Source organism: Daldinia loculata (assembly GCF_022478755.1).
Source record: "Daldinia loculata strain CBS 113971 unplaced genomic scaffold F4817scaffold_9, whole genome shotgun sequence".
NCBI classification, from domain to species: domain Eukaryota; kingdom Fungi; phylum Ascomycota; class Sordariomycetes; order Xylariales; family Hypoxylaceae; genus Daldinia; species Daldinia loculata.
The window spans coordinates 564,238-587,261 of record NW_026054863.1 but is presented as its reverse complement, the minus strand read 5'-3'; the positions used below and the strand labels follow the sequence as shown (position 1 = coordinate 587,261).

The 23,024-nt window shown below is 45.3% G+C and overlaps 4 protein-coding genes and 1 non-coding gene across 5 annotated transcripts; 3 read left to right on the top strand and 2 right to left on the bottom strand.

The window, feature by feature from the left end:
- Positions 1-1,938: 1,938 nt before the first annotated feature.
- F4817DRAFT_369443 (uncharacterized protein) lies at positions 1,939-4,085 on the top strand (the record flags this gene model as incomplete). Its single annotated transcript, XM_049307349.1, has 3 exons — positions 1,939-2,016; positions 2,084-3,010; positions 3,090-4,085. The coding sequence occupies 3 exons, from the start codon at positions 1,939-1,941 to the stop codon at positions 3,618-3,620; spliced, it is 1,536 nt and encodes a 511-aa protein (XP_049161764.1). The 3' UTR covers positions 3,621-4,085.
- A 6,225-nt stretch (positions 4,086-10,310) lies between these two features.
- Positions 10,311-13,584, top strand: F4817DRAFT_357081 (glycoside hydrolase family 47 protein; the record flags this gene model as incomplete). Its single annotated transcript, XM_049305875.1, has 2 exons — positions 10,311-10,529; positions 10,606-13,584. The coding sequence occupies 2 exons, from the start codon at positions 10,311-10,313 to the stop codon at positions 13,582-13,584; spliced, it is 3,198 nt and encodes a 1,065-aa protein (XP_049161763.1).
- Positions 13,585-14,235: 651 nt separating this feature from the next.
- Positions 14,236-14,307, bottom strand: F4817DRAFT_t42. Its single transcript has one exon. It is a non-coding gene; the product is annotated as a tRNA-Ala (tRNA).
- A 2,093-nt stretch (positions 14,308-16,400) lies between these two features.
- Positions 16,401-16,686, bottom strand: F4817DRAFT_313334 (uncharacterized protein; the record flags this gene model as incomplete). The annotated part of the gene is made up of 2 exons (XM_049300231.1): positions 16,401-16,544; positions 16,600-16,686. 2 exons carry the CDS (start codon positions 16,684-16,686, stop codon positions 16,401-16,403), a joined length of 231 nt encoding a protein of 76 aa, XP_049161762.1.
- A 2,980-nt stretch (positions 16,687-19,666) lies between these two features.
- F4817DRAFT_369431 (uncharacterized protein) lies at positions 19,667-21,200 on the top strand (the record flags this gene model as incomplete). Its single annotated transcript, XM_049307348.1, has 3 exons — positions 19,667-20,274; positions 20,331-20,447; positions 20,517-21,200. The coding sequence occupies exons 1-3, from the start codon at positions 20,038-20,040 to the stop codon at positions 21,198-21,200; spliced, it is 1,038 nt and encodes a 345-aa protein (XP_049161761.1). The 5' UTR covers positions 19,667-20,037.
- Between the last annotated feature and the right edge of the window lie 1,824 nt (positions 21,201-23,024).

Here is a 23,024-nt window from a genome sequence, read left to right as displayed (position 1 = left end):
GCTTTCTTTCCTGCCTGGAGATTCTGAGTGAGGCGTAGTAAGAACGTCTCGAATCGAAAACCTATACCTTGTCTTTTCTTTCAATTCGTTCATCTACGAAGTACGTTTCTCGACTTCCCCACAAACTATAGCACGGGCGAAAGGAAATGACAAAGCAAACCGGCGAAAGTAGCCAATCTACGAGTGTGGATCAGGTATCTTAACATATGGGATATGACTTCATTTTCTTCTTGTTATAGAGAACACGGTCTCTATTCGGATCTTAGTAGACTGACTGATCGGCGTAGAGATGCAATCCTACTCTTACAAGAGTCGCGGCGGGCGCTCATTAATAGTTTAGGTACTTTTACCTAGATCTTTTCCACTTAGATTGCTCTCTCTCTTCTGCAAAGACTCATGTGGCTAGTGTATTCATTGACCAAGCACATGGCTCTACATATTCGCCTCCACGCCTTGTCAGTAGAAAAGACAAAGGTAATTACAAGACTCTGCAAATTCTACAAGTTAGAGGCTCCTTGTGTCTACTTTGTTGCGCGTATAGTCGCTTTTTACGTCGTCATCTCTTGTTGTTAGCTGAAGGGATAGGCCAAGCTTTCGTCATCTCCAAAAAGCTCTGGTCAGCCCTCCTCTTACAATCGACTGCAATCGTCTCCCAATTTAGGGACGTTCTCTTCCACATGTTTTCAACGCCATGTCCTTGGGTCTATTAACCCTGGTCCACACCCGCCCAGACCAGATGTAACTTTAGGTACTTGATAAGTTTTAATGTACCTCGTACCTGATTTGCTTCAAGTACACATCTAGTACCTTGACGGATATTGAACTCTTGGCTATATATCAGCACAGTACTCGACACGGTCCCCTCAAGTTCTCAGTCTGTGGCACATACACCACCTCTCCTCACCCTCGCTTAATATTCAATTCCAAGTCGAGATTGACGGGGAGTATTCATGAAAACGTTTGCCCTACGTAGGAGATTCCCACGCCTGCCTTACAGCCCCGTATTTCCTTTGATATACCAAAGTTCCATTCAAAGCTGCCACATCTATCACCCCGCTACTATCCCAGCTACGGTCCTAAGCAAGCCCTTACAAGCTTGATGTCTCTATTTCCACAGCTATGGTATGGTCAATGTAACCCCCTACTTGAACGTACTTGAAGCGCTTGATAGACTTGCTTCAGTGACTTGAGTGATGAGATCCTTGAATCTGTTAGCACGGCTAGGGTGTCTTCCAATCTGCCCACCAGGGAAGAAAGTAGGTGATGGCCATACGTACACTCGTTGCGGCGGCTATTCATGCGTCTTCCCACCTCGTCTCCACACGCGTCAGTACTGGGGCCACTCCCAGTAATGGTTAGATCCAAGCCCCAGCAACTTGCCCTGGTCACTTTACCCTTGTCGACTTTTCGAGGATGTACCTCGAGGAGAGATGTGGATAATTCCAGAGTACCATGTAGTATATTCATGTCCCTGTACATTACTTATTGCGCATGGTGGAGCTATTCCTACAACCTGGGACTCGAGCGTGTACCTAAGTTTTCAGGAACACCTTCGACGACGTACATATGTTCTCCGGTTCCCACCTCAATTTTGACCACCCGTAGAGGGCAAGGCTCCGAGTTTGTCTATAATACCCCTTCGTCTCCTTGTTTTGCCTCGCGCTTGGCCGGGACCTCAAAAGGCAGATTTTCTATTTCTTAGTTTAAGTAACCTCACCTTCGTGGAGCACTCGACGATCCTTGTATACAAATAACTAGGGACCCTCCATCCCTAATAACTGGTCCCGGTTCTCACAACAAATTCTACGCCTTTTCTTCTACCGTCGCCAACCGCCACTTACTTTCTAATAACCAATTATTAGTCTTGAGATGGAAGCTAGCATATACGTTCACTCCAGGTCAGACCACATGCGCCATAGTCTATCTCGAGACTCGAACATGCCTGAAGACCGGCGATCTGCTGTGTCTCCAGCTAGTTCTGGATATGCTCACGATATCCCCACTACTTACGCTTCGGTAAGTTGCAAATTTGAACTTGAATTCCCTACGATATTAAGAATATGATGGTTTACTAACTAATTAGGTTGCGCCGTTTAATTACTCTGTGCCATATGATACTTCTCTTCCTACCCCGGTATCTGTTGCTGGATCTCCTTCGATGAATGAACGAACTGCGAAGATCATGCATCCGTACAACCAACACCGGGCAAACTCACAACAGCCCACCCCTCCAACCACCTCAAGGCCGTGGCCGAACTACCAGATAAATGCTCCTGCCGGGCTTATGGAAATGCAGGGCCTAGATTCATCCCAATCTTCCAGCGACCATGGGCAAATGGTCTCGGAGCCTCAATTCCAATGGGGTCAGTATACGGTTTCCAGCAACGAAGCTCCTGAGGAAATGCCAGCACACATGACACATCCGTCCCTGTTCTCGGTAGCACCCACGGACTTAGTTAGGCCCCCGATTACTATGCATCCTTCGAATATGCCTCTTCCGGCGCCATCGCAAGTTCCCGTCCTGCAAAACTCTCCGGACCCACGAGACCTAGGCCCTTCAGTTGGACCAATGGACGGTATGCATCATCACTACCCTCATATGGTGCACCAGCCACAAGTCATCATGGACTTTACAACATCTTACAGGAGAAAGCCTAAGTCGAGAACCGGACGGTTAGGTAGGCCCCCGAAGAGGCCGCGAGCTCAGAACAGAGGACTTTCAAAACGCGACGGTGAGGATCTCATGGACCCTCAGCTGTCGTCGCCAAATGGGGACGCTTCCTCAACAACCAAGGCGCTCGGCAGAAGTATTACTTTAAGACCCGATGCTCCCGAGAAGGACCGATTCATTCTGGAGCTTAGGTGTCAAATGGATAATGATAAAGGGAAGGGCATATGGGAGGAAATAACAAAGAAATACGAGGAACGCTTCGGGAAAAGGCGGCAAGAATCACTACAAATGAACCTTACCCGAGCAGTATTAAAATATGCGGAATGGCCTGCAGAAGAGGTGAGTACACGATAAGAGCATGAGTTATACCGAGCCTTAAATGGCGTGTCTGGTATGAGATAGCTAACCGGGTATATAGGACGAAGCCTTAAAACGCGCTGTCGAAGAGCTTGACCGACGTCGGTATTCGGACTTAGCCAAGCTGATGAAAGAAAAGTATGGGGGATGCCAAGCCTGGGAGTGGAAAGAGGGTCACATCCTAAAACGCTTAGTCGACCTGGGTATTGAGGAATTCGATCCCGAGGACGTCACAAAGAAACCTCGCCGCAAATCCAAAAAAGCCACGAGTAAACGGTCAAGCACCAAATCCTGGGCTTCCCCGAGCTCATCACTTCCATACGAGGAAGACAACCGCACGATATCTACAATATCCTCCGAGCAGGAGAACTATATCTTAGAACATTACTGTAAGCCGGACCCCGAATCTTCAGATCCAGACGTTATGAATGGCGTCCTGGAACACCCGAACACACTGCCCCCTAAGGGAAGCGCCGATGGAGATCCCGGCGAGAGTCGGAGTGAACGAGTGGCCAAACAGGCATGCGAGCAGATACTCTCGAGGAGGGATGATCATGTATACGGTGCCGTCCCAATGGTCGACAGCCATTGATGATATTTATCGGGCGGCACCTCTGTCTGCTCTGTCCATTTTTCCAACCAAAATATTTTTACTTTTTCATGTCTACTCAGAACAGCTCAACAGTTGCTTACACGTTCCTAGACGATGCTTCAAAGCCATAATATAACGAGTGTTTGGAATCGGTGTGTGGGGTTCATCAGCGTCACTATGGTAGGGTAATATGGCGTTTGATCACGCCGGGGATTTTGGGCAGGGCCTTTTGTTTTTTGACTCATGTGCGTCGTCGGGGGGTCTAACGAGGCCTATGCGGACAATTTGGCCGAGGCGTTGGGGTGTATTTTTGCTTTGATTAAGGTACATATCACGAGCTTCACGGCCTTCCTTTCATTAAGGCTATGTTCATAGTTGCTTTATACCAATCAAATTCGGTATTTCTACCGCAGTCAAGTCTACATACGTCTACGAGCTACAGCCGTGAATAGATGGTGGATAGCTTTCGTATTGATAGAAGCTGATATGAGTGTTGTTGAAGTCTGGTGGATAGGGTGTACAAGGTCTGAAGAAATAGTGTCTAATGAGAGACAGGGGGGTAATGCGTGGTGTTTAGACTATCTAGGTAGGTAACTAGCAATTATATCATTACTACCTTAATTTGCCCATCTGAATGTGTCTGACCACCACCGTTCCGCAGCCTAAATTTATATTTATTCACTTACTATAGGCAACTTGCTGCGCCGTCTGATCTGCTCTCTCTCTCTCTCTCTCTCTCTACCTAGCCACCTATGTAGCGGAACCGCCATTGCATACATTAGTAAGTTAGGTACATGTATAAGAGCCGGGGCGAGATTGGAAATCTGGTGTTGGTGCAAGGGAAGCGGGCATCGACACGAACCGCGGGGAAGAGAGGCTGGAGAAAACAGCCAGAACCCTACAGAGGCGCACTGCGCCCGTTTCTAATTTTATCAGGGTCCTTTCTTTCTTTCTTTCTTCCATGTATGTCGCGCGCTTCGTCTTCTACCGCTCTTCCGCACCGGGGTCCAATCTTGGTTGGTGTTGAGACAGCAGCGCTACCTTAGGGGTAGTGTTAGTCTCCGCCGCGACCATACCACGAGGTCCGAAAACCCGCAGGCCCCCTTTCCTTTCCTACCCTACCCATGCTGTAGATGTCTTACCGCCTCCTCCTCGAGTGGGAACCAAGACACGTGGGAATTCTGCCCGCTTAGATCCTGCTCCTCCACCTTGCTTACGTTCTAGATCCGGGAGCAAATATGCCGGTGCTGGAGATCTGGCTCGGGGTGAGACGGCGCCGATGCGAATACGTACGTAGTAGAGTTAAGAGGTACAGTTTGGTCCTACGGCATTATTAAATGGTAATGGTTCGACTATGTAGAGATGACCTATATATTATATGTACCTATGTAATTGACGAAGTTACGAGTAAGGTAGGTATCCATTTTGGATGCGAGTGCGAGTTTCCTGTAACTTGACCGACGGGCGTGTTCACGATGGACGATAGGGCTATTTCTCCTAGTCGCCACTATCTCCTAAGCCGCGTGGGAGTATCGACGCGATCGATAATTGGCTTCTAACCGATCAGTACGGGATCTTTCGAAGATGTAGCATTATAGTCCACTCCTAATGTAGCAGGTGGTTAAAACGTCTAAATTAGCATTGCTACTATCATGACGCGGAAATATCTCGCAGTTTAGATTACATAACAGACGCGGCTCGGCTTTGTTTGTAACGGAGATAGAAATAGCGCCGAGATGCGATGATTAAACAACCTTGCCTTGGATTTGTTTGAGCCTACGGGGAGATTATATGATTATGACTACGTAGTATAGCATAACCTCGGAACCTTGGCGAGGCTGTACCCAGGGTATCCCGTAATAGACATTCCCAATATCGTAGGAATGAGAGAAGATGAGATGCGGAGGCATGATGATGTATCGATGTGTAAGAGATAAGAGTGGGAGGGTTTCTCTGTTAGTGTCACCGCCCCTTTTCTACATATGAGCCGCGTTCTTGGTAAATTGGAGCAATTCTCTCCGGCCCCGATGGCAGCAGCGCAAACGAAATGATAGTCTACGTATGTAACGTATGTATTGGAATGTATTGTACTATACCTGCTTATCCTGGTCAGATACCCTGTTACCCTTACAATGTACATATCAATCTCATCGCATAATATAGTGTATATACTCTCCAAGATCCACATTCTTCTGACTTTTAGCGTTTGGCTATTGTTGACATCTTCTCGAATTAAGATGAATTAATACAACTTATTGCTATGTACATACCCCCCAGTATCCGTACGACATTGGGGGATAGAGAAGTAAGAGTAGCAATCCAGAGAGAACCTTGCTGTGGTTCGTAGGGCGATGGACATTACATACATACATACTATACCTCATATCGAGGCGGTCGACAGCAACGTTGAGCTTGTTCAAGACAGGCTGTAACATGACTATCGTACTATGCAGAACTCAGTCTAGCGGCGAGCGGCATCTGACAGAATGAGAGCATGATCCCAAGGGTGATCTGAGAGCTTACAGGCATAACACGTGTAGTATTTACCCACCCATTAAGCTTAGGAAGTTGTCCGCGTAGGGCAGAACTATGTATACCTCTCTACAACGCTGTCTCCCGCTACTGTTGCATCTCGCACATTTTGTCTAGTTCGTAGGCGGAACTCTTCGTCAGCGTCGCTTTTAGAAGATATGAGCTGAAAATCCTGCTCCAAACCGGACGACCGAAAAGTGGCCAACTGCCGATGGATAATTTTTCTTTTCAGTATGTATTGGCTGCACGTTAACCCGACAGCTTGGATCCGAGGTCTTAGAGCTTACGCTGGCTGACATGAGACTGCACGATGGCGGTCAAGAGGGGGGAAAAGCGGCATTGTCATACCATACGACGTACATATAATACATACATGCATACATACACACATACAGACATAGGCACTTACATATCAATAACCTAGCAATTATCGGCAGCCACGATATACGCAAGGATTTGGTAATCTAACCCGCGCCCTGAACAAGCTAGGATTCTTTATACATACGCCATCCCATGTACATGGGAAGATCGTGTATGTACATAATGCAAAACCGGTACTCGACCCGCATGAACTGGATCGAATTGCCTTTGTACATAAGCCAATGGCTAGCTCTGGGTTACGAGGCACGGACGCCAAGTATGATAGGGCCATTCAAAAGTTCCTAAGAAGAAACGGGGCCGGGGTAAGGGGGGGGCTACAAGCTGCGCTATGCAACGGTAAGTGGTATGAGGTACACGTGTCAACCCTGACCGATCCGCAAAATGTTTCAAGGAATGGGCTTGTAGTGTATCTGTTCAGCGCGGCATACTGAACCTAGCTTAGGTATGTTATTAGCTATGTAGGTAAGCCTTAAGGTAGGCATGTACAAGGGATTCTACAGGAGCACAACAGAGATAGATAGGTATAGTAGTTTGGGCGGGTTTCGACGGGCGGGAAATACCCTCTTATGATGGCATACTATTAAGTTAAATGTCACCCTGAAATAGTATACAGTTTTATTTCACCGATTTACATTTCCTACGTGGTATGTCGCCTTAACTGCATACCGCATGTCGATCTGGAGGATATTCAGATAGTACATAGGTATGTGAATACATACGTGGTAACGGGATGCTTGTGCTTGGAATGAAAGACTTGTTTACTTAATCCAGTAACGCTCTATGTACTCCGGCTTATCCGCGACAACTGCTCCTGTAAATAACAAGGGTATCTCTCTCTTATTATGGAATCAATAAATGTAAAAAGAAAAGGAGCCGACGGGGTGCCGCGCGAGTACATGCCTTCCATTACATATGTAGAATGCTATGGGGTAGGTAGATATGTAATTACTATGTGTATCCCGAGGGTAGATAGAACACACGGCCCGTTAGTTCAACCTTGGCACCGGTCCGAAATGAACACAAATACTAGCCCGCTTCATCTCGTCGCCCTAAACCTAAGATATCTAAAGGGCCCCGGTCCTGACCCCTGTAGCTAGAGGGTATTCCATTCCGTTCCTAGGTCACGGGGCTAGCGCCATGACCATCGTACGTATGAGGCACGTTGCCGGAGAGGCTATAGCCAAATGTAGTAAATTCCGGGGCGTCGGCGGTAGCGAAGTTGAAAAAGTCCCATTACAGATTACTATCGTCTAAATTAGCTTGGGGTTAACGATAGGGGCCTTTGGTGATAGATGCATTGAAACAACGTGGTGCCTGTTTTTGGCCTATGCGATGTCGATGCTGTAATAAGAATAGTTCTAGTGACATCAGCAGCGAATCTCCGATGATGTCCGAGTTACCTCAGGGGTTTACCTGCGATGAGACCCGAGCCCTCGGAGTTATACTATACCTCGCGTTGATCCAGACCTATGAAATATCGTTGATGCTTGGAATGAATTATACTAAGTAGACTAAAAATACCAGCTTTGATAACTCTATGAATATGAAGTCTTTGCCTACGTAGTTGATATAGATGCCTGCTAGGCAATGCTCGTTATCATCATGCTAAGGGGTAAACATCGACATGACAGCCTTGCCAATGCTTAGGAATCCTGCTCCCTACGTCTACATAATCAATTTAGGAATAGATCGTACGTTGATATAGCCTATTATTATTCAACTGTACCTGGTTGACCTAGGTATGTATATCCTCAAGTGCCAGTAAACTACAGTACATTTCTCATTTAGAACTTGAGTGGTTGATCCTTTTGTACCTATTCCCAACGTGGCATATATTAGGTCTTCTCGGGGTATTGGTTTGTTACTATAAATGGGGTATATAGGTACCTACAGTAGTTTACTGACACTTGGGGACAGTCTCATATTAGCATACTGTATGACGCCAAAAGCTTGTTCGTTGATGGGGCTCTTGGCCGGCTAGCCAGCTGTGCCTCTCTTAGCTAACCAAGTTGATAGTATGAACCTATGAAAAGTTCACCAAAAAGTCTCCGGCGGAGGAATAGGGCTGTTGAATGTATCCGAGAAAGAAGAGCATCTTGCCATAGGGATATAGACAACCCGCTCAGGGCTTCACGCAGTCCCAGACACGGTTTTGTGCTTCTGGCAGCTGGTAAAGTCAACCTGCTCACTTCCCGAGTGATTGTAGGACTGGACTCGCTAATGTTACTGGACCGTTATATATGACAGGGGAAGCTTAGAAGTCCTACACCAGCGAAACATTCTAGGACTTCGCATTAAGGGGCAATGTTGTCGCTTGTCTCGTGGTCGTTCCTCCGACTATGTTGAGGAACGACGACGTTACGCAAAGGCAACGTAGCTTGAGGTATCGAATCGGATGAAACGCAGGTGCCAAGAGGAGCGCCAGTGATTAAAAGAGTAGGCCATTAGCAAGGCTTCGACGTCTGGTAAAGGAGGCGGATCGTCGCCTCCCACGCTGTGTTGGGGAGTTCCAGTGGCGGTACCGCTTAAGAACCATCCCTTGCGTCGTTTTAAGCGCAGGAGGCAACCGCAGCAGCCGGAAAGCTGCCAATCAGTTACGAAGGAAAGCTGGTACGTAAGGGAAACATACAGGCATCCTCGCCGGTCACCCTGCATTCTGCTTCAGAGACGCGCATCCGCAGTCTTCGCTTAAAGTACTCAGACTTCCCTGTACATTGCGGATCCGCACTTCGTCTAGAGCTAATATTAGCTACATGGATAAGCCCCCAGTTACTCGTGTGCCATCTAGCCTTACCTCAACTACTGCGGCAGCCATGAAGGGAGCAGGTGGACAATCGGAGGTGTAGAAATGGAGCCTCCCGAGGCCGTGGTTCTAAGACACCACTACAACAAAAGCCTCAACCTCGTGATGGGTCTTCTGGGAGTAATATGACGTACTCATGTCGACCGCGTGATACAAAGTTCTGAAATACTACGCGGCGTATGGTAAGAAGCATGAGTCTACGCCGCTACATAGGCTACACACTGTGCAGCTTGTAGTTGTATTGTACAATCAGCGACGTGGAGGGAGAAGGTAACATTAATGCCTGTTTACTTTCTTCGTGCTCCAACAGCACGCCGCTTTTCTCGGGCGCGAATAGATCTAGAAGCGTAGAAGCGAAGAGGGGGCATAAATTATAATGGTGTTGGCGCCTCGAGATATTACACTTACAATGAGATTATCGATAAGCTGTCAGCCCTACAGGAGTACATTTGTACTATCGATTACCTAAAAGAAGTGCTTACCTAAGGAACGTAGCTGCTAGTATTCCGTACTATGTATAAGAAATTACATAAGGTGCTTGCATGCCGACGTTGGCACGTGTCCTTAGCCCGGTCCTAGTCAAGTGGAATCCCGATAATGCTGAAGAAGTACCAGAAGCGCTATCGTTTAGCCTAATTTCCAATGACTTGATTCTGTTAGTGTAACTTGTAACTCAGGGTTATCGTGAATTTCAAATCATTAATGACAGCATAGAGATGGGATCAGATCATCATATCCCCAACATTCGACCTTTGCGTTGTTTAATTTGTTTAATTTGTTTAATTTGGCTTCAAGTTTGAAGCAATAGTCCCAACCTTAAACACTTTAATATCTTGTATCTCTTTTCTCTGCTGGTCTCCGACAAACGGTGGGAAAGTCTTGCGAGTTAGTCCCTCGCTCTGGCGGTCTGGTCTTTCTTTCAAGGTACACATGCCTTCTTCTGCACTCTCCTGCCGGTGATGCCCTTGCTAGGCATGGGCAGTTGGATGTTGGCCATCTCGCACAGCTCAACGAATCATGGTCTCCCTCGCCCACACTCCAGGTTAATCCTGCTATTCGTGTTGTTGCTTTCATGGCTGGGTTTGGTAGAGTCGATGCGCCCCGGTCGCATCGCCGAGTTGAGGCGCGACACGGTCGATATGTTCTATCACGGATTCGATAATTATATGAACATTGCGTTTCCCGAAGACGAGGTATGGACATTTTAATACCGAGTATAAATCCATGGCGCAAACTTGTGCATTAGCTTATAATTCTTATAATTTATAGTTACGGCCCGTGTCTTGTACTCCCTTAACTCGAGATCCCCTCAATCCTAGGAACATCGCGCTTAATGATGTCCTCGGCAACTACTCCCTGACCCTGATCGACAGCCTTTCCTCCCTCGCAATCCTTGCCTCTGCGCCGCCCGAAGATGGAGATACAGGTCCTAAAGCCCTACGCGATTTTCAAGATGGCGTTGCTGCGTTAGTTGCGCAGTACGGTGATGGGCGGCCCGGTCCGTCCGGCCAGGGCGCCCGCGCTCGTGGTTTTGATGTCGATAGCAAGGTCCAAGTCTTCGAGACTGTGATAAGGGGTGTTGGTGGACTGCTTAGTGCCCACCTCTTTGCTGTTGGTGACTTGCCTATTTCTGGGTATGAGCCACGGAGACCAACCGATGATGATGACGACCTGGAGAAACATCCTATCCCCTGGCCTAACGGGTTCAAATATGACGGACAGCTGGTACGACTTTCCCTCGACCTCGCTCAGCGCTTGCTTCCGGCTTTCTATACTCAGACCGGGTTACCCTATCCACGTGTTAATCTCCGCCATGGGATACCGTTCTATGTGAATTCGCCGCTGCATAACAACGCTAATGTGGACCCTAAACCACCTGAAGACTCACCAGAAATCACCGAAACCTGTAGTGCTGGGGCAGGCAGTTTGGTGCTTGAGTTTACCGTGTTGAGCCGCCTCACTGGAGACCCAAGGTTCGAGCAAGCAGCTAAGAGGGCGTTCTGGGCCGTCTGGTCAAGAAGAAGCAATATTGGGCTGATTGGAGCTGGTGTAGATGCCGAAGAAGGACATTGGATTGGGGGTTTCTCTGGGATTGGTGCGGGCATTGATAGCTTCTTCGAATATGCTCTCAAGACACATATCCTGCTGTCAGGCCATGAGCTCCCTAATCGGACAATACCGCAGGTTCCTGATGGGGACTGGCTCGACCCTAATCAAATCTACAACCCCCTTTCAGATGAGGATAACTCCCCTGATTCTTTCTTATCAGCGTGGCACCATGCACATGCTGCTATTAAACGGCATCTTTATTCAGGGTTGCATCATCCGCACTACGTAAATGCGCACATGTCGACTGGCTCGCCACAAGCATATTGGATAGATAGTCTAGGTGCATATTACTCCGGCCTATTAGCGCTCGCCGGGGAGCTCGACGAAGCCATCGAGACGCATCTCGTATACTCAGCTCTATGGACTCGATATTCTGCCCTTCCGGAGCGATGGTCCGTCCGTGATGGCAATGTCGAGGGCGGTCTCGGATGGTGGCCCGGCCGACCAGAATTCATCGAATCCACCTACCACCTATATCGTGCTACTCAAGACCCCTGGTACCTTTACGTGGGCGAAATGGTCTTAAAAGATATCAACAGGCGATGTTGGACGAAATGTGGGTGGTCTGGCTTGCAGGATGTGCGCACTGGGGAGAAGAGCGATCGAATGGAGAGTTTCTTTCTTGGGGAAACTGCCAAGTACCTATATCTACTCTTTGACCCAGATCATCCCCTAAACAAGCTTGATGCTTCGTATGTGTTTACTACAGAGGGGCATCCCTTGATTATCCCCCGAAAGAGGAAAACCAATCGCCAAGTCCACAAGTCATCAGAAAGGGCTATTCAGAGCTACTACGATGCCCATTTTACCAATACGTGTCCTCGCCCGCCCGTTCTCCCCCCATTATCCGGCTCTGCTACTGCCGCGAGGCCAGACCTTTACAATGCTGCGACCCTAATTCGACTTCATCAAGTGCCTAACATTCACGGTGGGTCGAAAGACCCAGTCGCCAAATTGGGCGGTTCTGAAGCACAGACAAGGCTTTCAGAGAAGCCAATAGAAAACTACACCTACTTCCCTTGGACATTGCCGAGTTACATGCTTCCAACCGACGGAATCTGCGCCGTGTCAAAGCAATCTCAGACGACAGTAATCGAATTCGCTTCCAATGGCCAACAAACTATGGGCAGCGCTTTCAATATCATGTTCGGCGGGCATAACCTCGTCCGCATGGGGAGCGATGGTATTGCGATCAATAGTCTCACTGGACTAAAGATAGCTTTGCTCGTAGAAGATCCCCCAGAGACGTCTGAGCGAGCCTGGAGGATCTACAGCATTGGAAACTTAGCATTGGGACGAGATGAAAAGGTTCTAATTTCTCGCGATGTCCTTGAACATATGTCGGATCCTCTATTCCACCGTGTTCGCGACTCCGTCCTCGTTGACGTTATTTTGCAGCTTGAACCTCCACAACCTCCAGGAATTCATAATGCAACATCTGCAGATGGGGAAGCCACCCTCGAGACTGAACCTGCTATCGAGCTCGATGGTGAGACTACCGTCGACAGTCCCAATTTGTTCAGCTCTTTTCTGCAACAGATTACGTCTGCTCTGCGGGAACCCGTCGCTACTTTCAGGCCTGAACCAGTACAGAAGCCAGATTACAAGTATGTCGAGCTACCCGGGATTACACCAGTAGGGGTGGGTGCTGCTCCCCTACCCGACATTCGCGAAGCTCCCAACCCGAATACGATTCCGTACATCGAGTCCCTATCCTGGCAACGCATCTTCTTCGCCGACCAGGCCTGCGGTGGTAAGCTCCCCGACGAAGCGCCGAGAGCACACCAAGTAATTGTGATGCGACGGGGCGGATGCTCGTTCTCGGAAAAGCTGGCCAACATACCGTCGTTTGCGCCGAACCGCAGCGCGCTCCAGCTCGTGGTCATCGTGTCGGACGATAAAGATGCGCTGGACGAAAACAAGGACGACCCGTGGGGCTTCAACTTCATCCGACCGCTGCTCGACGAGCCGCAGCGCACGCCCTCGGGATTCCCCCGACACCATCCCATCGCCATGCTGATGACGGGAGGTGGGCAGGAGGCGTACGAGTTGTTACAAAAGACTAGGAGTTTAGGTCTGCGGAGGAGATACCACGTTGAGAGCCAGGGGCTCAAGATTAGCAATATCGTTGTGGTTTGAGTAGCAAATAGAAAGTGAAGAGGGTAGATAGATGGGCACGAAGTTACGATGATTGGACAGGAAAAAGCATGGTGTTGTTTGAGAGGGTGGTATATAAAATGAAACTAGGTAGTGTAAATATTCGAATGGACATAGAGCATAGCGATGAGAATTTACAGGGCGATGTTAAAATTTGATTGTTCTAGTTGTATATTGCATACTACTGCTCCGAGCTAGTTTTAGGCTGAGTTGGGTAAAGACGGGCACTCCTAAGTCGAAGTCTTGAGCTATCATAGCTGCCAGGTGGTGACATTATATTCATCACGCAAGTCCGGGAACTAAAATAACAAAGGCTCGACGCATGTAAAATGAAAGATGACATGTCCGCTAGCTCGAAGTATTTTAATTCCAAGCCAGCTTAAGAAGCCAGTTGGGCAATAGCTACATCAGGTAGTCTAAGCAAGATAGTATAGTCGACTTTTATCCTCATGTCGGAGCCATCAGATACGAACTGTAAAAAATGAGGTTCAAGAACTTGAAGCTGTAGAGGCCAATATTTTATTAATATTATTAAAACGTACTAGAGATAAAGGCACAGTAATCCATACAATAAAAAATAAAGAGAGACTTACCCAAAAAGATGCGGTACAAGAGGAATCTAACCTCCTATGATGGACTCGCGGGGAATCGAACCCCGGACCACTCCCATGCTAAGGGAGTATTATACCACTAAACCACAAGCCCCCACGATGTTTTTGATCAGATGCTCTGATCCGATTCGTGAAAATTAATTTGTTGAGAGAAGTTATATTGGTTGTGGTGGTTGGGTTAGTTTAGGTAGGTGCACATGCCCTAATTATGTACCAAGTGGAGCCCACGCTTAGCGGCTGTCCAAAGCTAGGAAGTACCTACCCATGTACCTAAGCTGCTAAGATAAGCCTTCTTTAAGCTAGCAGACTGGTCTAGCTTTAAAAAGATGCTTATACGAAGTAGGTATTAATACTAACTAGACCCTGATGAGCTGCAGCATTCTTACCTACGTTGGTTGTCCCATTGCGGAGTTTTAGACACAGAAGTACACATTCTTACCACCTTGTTGGCATTTCTATCCTACTCCAAAAGATGTCATGAGTACCTACACTTGATCAACCCCGCTGATACGTGTATTTATCGTATGTTAAAGGTGTAGTTATCAAGCGAACTTGTCGAAGTACGAGATAGTTAGTTATGATGTAAGAACAGGATTTACTCGGCTTGATTCCGAGATACTGACTCTTGCGAAGTCATGTGCTGCAGGGAGAGTCTAACGTGTGAAAATACGAAGAGGGTATTATTAATAAATAGTGTGGTAGCACACACATTCGCTTATTCGCAATGAGTTACGACAGAAGAGATGATGTACGAATGTTTACATATAATTCCCTCAGACCAGTAAGACCCAGCGAATTACCAAGGTCTTATCAGTCTACATAGCAAGCTAACCTACCTGAAACAAGAGCCTCTATCAGACAGAAATCAGCTCCGCGCTCGCTAGAATTTACCAATTAGACACCTTCGAGCTGCAGCTAGCAGCATCTGATAAGGCTTAACGAGAATTCCCAGCCTTCGCGACGCTATACGGGTTAGCTAGCGTCGCCGAGCACTAGTGTAAATCATGTCAGCTGGGACGACGATACGAGTCATAAATGTGTTCATCCCGCACGAGATACTGCTCTGCGCGCCCAAAGCGTCCGAGCTAAGATGAGCTAGCATTCGTAAGTGTTGAAGGAATAGGATAGGCACCGCCTCTCGAAATATAAGGTATGGGGAACGAAAGATTTAGATGCCTGCTAGTTACGCCTTAGCCGCGTCTAATTTGACGCTTTTACGCCGAGTGCTTGGGACTATGCTTCGATATGGTATAGTAACTTGCATCTCAATTTATCAACTGCAACTTTTACTGACGGTTTAAGAAAAGATTACCATGGCAAATGAGAATTTGGCCGTAGCTACACGTGGTGCCGATAAAGTGTATGAACTCTACAGGAGCTTCCATATAGCTGCTGGCGTATTGGAGCTTTCAGTCCGGGACCATGGGCCGATTTGAATGTTGACGATGCAAGATACGTCAAAAATAGCTGCGATTAGGAAGACGTGATATACGTTGTAAGTTGCACTATCAGAGTGTAGCCGCATCTGTTGTCAGTGCAGATACGAGAAGATAAGCACAAACGGCCCGCGCTATTCGCTTGGCCTCGGCCGATTCCCGCGGGATGCATCCACCATGTTGCTCGGACAATAATCATCCTATCACTCACTCTCACTGTCTCACATACTTCATGCTCTAGTTATTGAGCTTAGTTAGGTAGGTAGTCTTCGTGATGAATCAATACCTATTTAGACGGCATGTGATGTTGAACAATAGTAATATCAATTCAGAGGAATTCAGCCTCATAGTCGTATTATAAACTGTAAACTATCAAGATGCCACTCGATATCAGCCTTTTCTAACTGTTGGGGGGTATTCTCGAAGATAGTATGTAACGTCGTCTCTTCGCGTCGAGGACCCGTATCGTATGTAACGCCAATGATAAACTCCACCATATGCAATGCAGACGCTTCCATCTCACCCTATCGGCCAAAGGCGTGTGTTGATTGGAAGCCGATAAATTCCAATCTCACAAAGAAACATTTTTGGGCGCCGAGAGCCCCACACCGAACGCCAGTTAACCATGGTAATGACCATGATAATGCTAGGACCACTAGAAAAAAAAAAAACGTCGATATCATGCTGGGATTTTGATGCCGACGAGTGTTTGCTTGTGTTTGCTTTAGGAAAAACATCAATTCTCGTTTCGTCACCGCCTTTCGTTGTAGCGGATTGCCGAGCTGTCTTTCTCCTGTGCACGTCCCATCGCGATAACGACTGTGTTCTTACAGACTCCGTAACTACAACATTCTTCTGCCGGCATCGCTCCGCTAAGGATCGCATCTCGTTTTGACTAGATAACTGTTAGTAGTGGTATAATATTGGTGTACTCCTTTACACAAACTCACGTCTGGACACATGATGGGCGAGCCGTGAACTAGAGCCCCTAATAACGAGAAAGCCGTTATAACAGGTAATAATATGTTGAAGTGCATCTTTGATGATTTCGCTACGCCGTAACCCAGAGATATCCAACAGTTGCAGAAAGAGACTGAAAGTTGGCGGGTTGACTCTATTTGATAATTTAAGCTCGAAGGATCAATGTAACTTAGGTAGATGGAAGAATCCTCCTTGGCGATCTTTTAAGATGAGACGTAGCAAGTGAGCGTTAAGTAACATGGATTATAAGAGAGAAGGATCAGACAGGACGATAGATTCACAATAAATAGATGAGAGGCAGTACTCCGTAATATAATAAATAAGAAAACAATGGATGGATACCCGCTAAACTTAGACTGGAGACTGGAACCAAGAACTCGGGGATATGCAGCAGCTCTTTCGCCCTATGCACGCCACAGTAACGGCTTACATGTGTGAGCTGAAAGGTCGATGGATTACTATACGTACTGCTCTCAGATGTGACGCGGCTGAAGATGCTGAGTGATCCAGAGCCTGTGGCTGTGATTCCATTACCGGGGGGACATGACGAAAGGTGACTTAAACCCTCCCGGAAAACTAACAGTTTGCGGACGGACCTGTCAGACACGCAAACGGGGCTGCTGACAAGGAATCGTCATCTACGTGCCAACGACTCCGAGTGGAAGACACGAAAATCGAGTGGCTGAAATTGATAATTTTTTTCGTTGAGGCTCCCCGGGCTTTGGCCATCTTGCCAAGACTATTAGACAGTTTTGACAGACTCGTACCGGTAACCTAGTTCGATAAATGCGAACTATGTACTAATAAAATCGCTAGGGGAGATACGAGAGTTGAGCAGGCGAGGGTTAGGTAATAGCCTTTTACCTCGTTTCTACGGGAAGAGGGAAGGTCGTAAAATTAACAGCGGTGCTTATGGAATGGAAGAACGTTTCGAGAAAGAAAAAATAGCAACATACGAACGGGGTTAAACCGCATTCGGATGGTGAGACTCCACCCAGGAGCGGGATGGGAGGGAATGGCCGAAGCTAAGAGTTACCATAAAGGGACTTGCAAGGTTTGATAAATAGTTTACCAATAATTGAATATTTTAAATGGTTATTCAATAGTTATATGTAATTAAATGTTAATATTATTATACGTTGGTAAATATATATATTTAATTAGTTTTAGTCGTTTAAACCGTGTTAACGTTTAAAATATTTTTAATGTTTACATTTTTTAACGTTAAAGACTTTTTTAACGTTTAAGCTTAATACGTACCTTACATATTAAAAAAAAAGAAAAGGTATATTAATTGAAATTACCAGGCAAATATGTATTATAATGTCTTGTAATTTATTTGAATAAATCGTAAGCCGTAAGTCGTAAGCCGTAAGCCGTAATACCGTGATTTAATTGTAAAAGTAAATAGTAATTAATAAAAAACATAATTTTATTCCAAATAATAATCCGTATGCGAAATAGTAAAAACAGTAATATGCGATATAAGAATAATTTCTTTTTTGTATATAATATATTTTATATACCTTATATATTAATAGTTTATTTATAATTTATATTTTTTAAACGTATAAAAGTTTTTAACGTTTATACTTTTTAACGTTTAAAATATTTTTAACGTTTATATTTTTTAACGTTAATATATAATAACGTTTAAATAATTTTAAATATTTAAATTAATTTAATTATTTATATTTATTAATTTTTATTTAAATATTTATATTTATATAAATATTAAAAGTTATTAATTATTATTTAAATATTAATTAAAGGTTTATTAAATTTTATAAATTTTAATATGGTATTAAAACTATTATATTAAAATTTATTAAATTTAATAAACTTTTAATTAATATTTAATTAATAATTAATGATTTTTAACGTTTATAAAAATGCGGATATTTAAATAAAAGTTAATAAATATAAGCAATTAAATTAATTTAAATATTTAAAATTATTTAAATATTATAATATATTAATATTAAAAAATATAAACGTTAAAAATATTTTAAACGTTAAAAAATATAAACGTTAAAAATTTTTATACGTTTAAAAGATATAAATTATGAATAAACTATTGATATATAAGGTATATGACATAAAAATATATATATATTTTTATATCTTATATTTTACATCTTATATTAAAAGGTAATATTGCTATTATATACTTGCATTTAAAATAAAATTATGGTTTTTATTATTGTTTACTTTTACAATTAAATCATGGTATTACGGTTTATTTAAATAAACTACAAGGCATTACAGTATTAACCAAGTAATTTCAATTAATATGTCTTTCTTTCCTTTTTAATCTGTAAGGTACGTACCTGTCTTTAATGTTAAAAAGTTTTTAACGTTAAAAAATTTTAACGTTAAAAAATGTAAATATTGAAAATATTTTAAATGTTAATACGGTTTAAACGATTAAAACTGATTAAATATATATATTTATTAACATATGGTAATATCAGCGTTTAGTTATATATAACTATTAAATAACCATTAATTATATTCAACTATTGGTAAACTGTTTATTAAACCCTGCAAGTCCTTTTATGGTACCTAATGTTCGCTCCGAAAAAGCTTGGGCCCGACCACCCAGGCTATTGGAATTTAGATACGATAAATACAGTCTATGTATTCCGTAGTGTGTATTATGTAATCGAAGATACGACGTGAATATCCACTATCGCATGTAACATTGCTTCTAAAGTCAACTAAATCGAACTTTCCATCTCCATGCTTACTACTTGACTTATAGAAATCTCAATTAACAGCATCGCAAACTCTAGTAGTAGTAAGTTGCAAATGAGACGGTAACGGCGAATAGTTATATAACCACCTAGAATCAGCTGTCTAGAATTATCCTTCCTCACCGAGAATTCCACCGAATACTACATGTGTAGAAGCGGTTGATAAACTTCACCCTCCCTCTCCGTGTCGACTTACTAAAATACTTCTATTTATATACCTCTGAGCGAATAACGCACGGGTATACTACCGAAAGAGATATTTTGGGAGGAGATATGAGAGTGCGTGAAAAGTCATCGTTGTTTACTGGACTGGCTCCTACATGGCTTTAGGAGAGCTGAGCCAAAGTCTTTCTTATACTCGACGTAAGAAGGTAGGGACGATAGTGATAGTAAGGTAAGACACGGTAAGTACTCGCTTAGAATTTTAGGTTAAGTCTGGAGAAGGCGCTGTGTTGCTCTCTAGATACCCAGGTAGGTTCCCAGTGCCTTTACTCTACTGCTTCCTAAGCTACCAGGATCAACTCATCAATATCATCTCAAGCTTATCAAGTTCTTTCGCTTGCTCCGCTCTCAAAAAGCCCGGGGTATCATTCTCATATTAGTGTACTAATGGTTTGATCGAATAGTTAAACAACAACAGACTGAGACACGATGGAAGACGAGCATGATACTGAATATTTCTACCGTAGCAAGCCTCGGCGCTTATTTAATCTTCCCCTTGACATGTTACCGCCTGAGCCGATCCTTCCGTCTACCTGGTTCGAGCTCCCGCCGGGCTGGCGCCATTGGAAACCAGCTATTGTTCAATGTCCGGCAGTGCCCATACCATCTCGTTGGACTGCCTCTAACAATTATGGCCGCGAGAGTGATCAACTCATGATTTGTGATGTGAGTTTCGTACCATCATTCGCTTCTTGTTAGCTACCTAGTTAACCCCGTTTTAGCTGGCAAGTATCGAACGGACATTTCCATATCCATTTAGGAGGTATACTACGGAGCAAATCGTGAAAATACCCGATCATATCCTCTCCACGATTATCACCAACTGGCACCGTTCTCCGGTCTTGTGCTTTCAGAAAACAACGCGAAACTGTATATCACGCATCTCCCCTGACCTGGTAGCCAAGTAGGGCCCAGGTGTCTCTCAGGCCGAGGCGGACATGATGTGGTTTATCCAGGGGATAAATGGACTGAGAGACCACGTCCCCAAGGTCCACAAGGTCTTCCGCGACCTTCGCACGAAGCATATCTTCATCATCATGGACTACATTGAGGGCTCTAACCTATACAAGATCTGGCCTCATCTCTCAACTCGCAGGCAGCATAGCATATCCATACGAATCGCTTCATTAATCAAGCTAATGCAAAAAAATACCTCCCCACATTCCGGTCCGCTAGGACTGGGCCGCCCCCAGGTGTTTATGCACCCACAACTCACCCCATCAGTTGTTTTTGGCAGGTGGCGATACGAGGCTTATCTCGGACTCTTAGTTGACATGGTCAATGCCCTACGAGGACCATTGGTCATCCCACTTAGTAGGGTAGCGGTAAATGAACTCGTCCTGGGCAACATGCAACTGGATCCAGGCAGCTTTATCCGCGACAAGAAGGGCGAGCTCTGGATAGTGGGCTGGGGCAAGAGTGGCTTTTACGCGCCCGAGGCCGAGATGGCGCTTTGCGTCTACCTCATGCCTAGGCAATTCCACTTGATCCTATCCATACTCGGCAGAGACTGGCGGGATAGACGTGGCACGATAATTGCGTTGGCGGCGGTGGCCAGATACCTCGATAAAGGCACGTTATACTGGGCGTAGTCTTCCACTAGGTTGGTAAGGAGGAAGCAGAGGCATAATCGCGAGTATATTGCAAACGGAAGCATATTAAAAGTAGCAATCGCTACCAAAAACGTCTCAATAACACTAACTTAACGTTAATCACCCAATATCCTCGGATTTCGACGTGGACCTAAGCAGTTGAATTAGACGACGTCCTGTTTGCCGCCCGGGCCAGGGATGCTCCTTGTCCGGGGGGCGGATAGCGGCTTTAGCAGAATATGTAATATGTTCAGACGTAGCGGTCTGGCAGTAGAGCGCGGCATATATACCTAATATAGCGCGGCGGTTCGGAAAGATCCAGGCCTGCTGTCACACGGGAGAGCGGGGAGGAGGGTGGAGGGTGGTACGTCCCGCGAGGATGGGCTGCGTGTTTCCGCCGTCTTGCAACGTGGACGAAACACGAGCTTTCCGGATTCCGAGATGGTACGGACTAGGTAATGCGGATATGCCTTAGCAATGGCTTCTGGCATATGTCGACGTATTGAATAAGTCTGTGCTCGTTGGTGCTTAGTGTTTATGGCTTTTCACATATTTTATACTATGGATGGTATAGAGCTGAGCAGGGATTAACCATGATATTTTAGGCTATAGCTAATGCTGCCGCCTCACCTCCTTCGTTCAACATGCTGCCGTGGTCGGCCGGGTCTATGTATTTATTCCTACATACGACTTGACTTTGGTTTTTTCGTCTCACGTGTATTTGTTTGGCGTGCAGGATGCGGTAATCTACTTCAGACGGTGGGAATAATCTCACGTTTGTTTCAAGGCATCTGTACGTCAACGATAGCAACAATAGCCAATGGTATGAAGGATCTCTTGTGGCTTTTACTACCCATTTATAGGATTCGAGTCAATCTGTGGGGGGGAGGTTTTTCAGCTGAGCCCAATACCGGATGCCAAGGATGGGGTTGCGAATAAGCTTTTGGTCCGTGGATCTTCGGGCTGCAGATCTAATATTAAACTAGGTACGTAAATAATACTGTGCTGGTGTTATGTAATGCTAAATTATCCGAGGCTTTGAAGGCGGCTGATTCCGCTTTAGTATTCTCTCCTCGGAGTTGAGCGAGGGGCTTCTTTTGTAAAGTTACTGGCCTGCCTATTCGAGTTATATCTTTCAGGCATGTAGGTCGCCGACGAAGCTGGGTTTAGGCTAGCCTAGGTATGTAGAGATAACGGGTTGGTTGGTTGATTTATTGATTGATTGATAACGAGAAGCCTCGGGATGTGTATGTACTGTGGATTGCGACTTATCGTCCAATCATGTCATGGCATGGCGGTCTGCGGTGTGGGCGGTCAGGATGTCTCATTGGGTTTGAGCTGGGACTTGTTGATCCTTGATCCTGGTAGCTTTAGCTTTCTTCAGCTGCAATTGCCTTTGCTTTTATTCGGCCCTGATCCTGATTTGGATGGGTAGAATGTTGATGCTCGATTAGATAGATAGATAGATAAATGTAGCTCTTGGAGAATTGTAATGAGGAAGAAGGGTACGTTATTAATATGTGAAGCTGGCTTTAGATGGGAGACTATTGCCAAGATTTCGAGATGGGCTTTCATGACGCGCATGTAATAGTTATCGTTGGAGCTCTAGTACTATGTATTTCATGGCATACGAGTAGTTGCTTTGTCTCTTCAAACCGGCTCTCTCTTAGACTAATACTATCGAATTGCTAGAGTTTACCGTGTGAACCGTCGTCTTACCCTGAACCTCTTTAGCTCTTACTTCTGAACCCATCATTGTCTTCCCCACGATCTAGGTGACATTTCCTCACTCGGAAGGAGAGAGAAGTTATAGTTCAATACTGA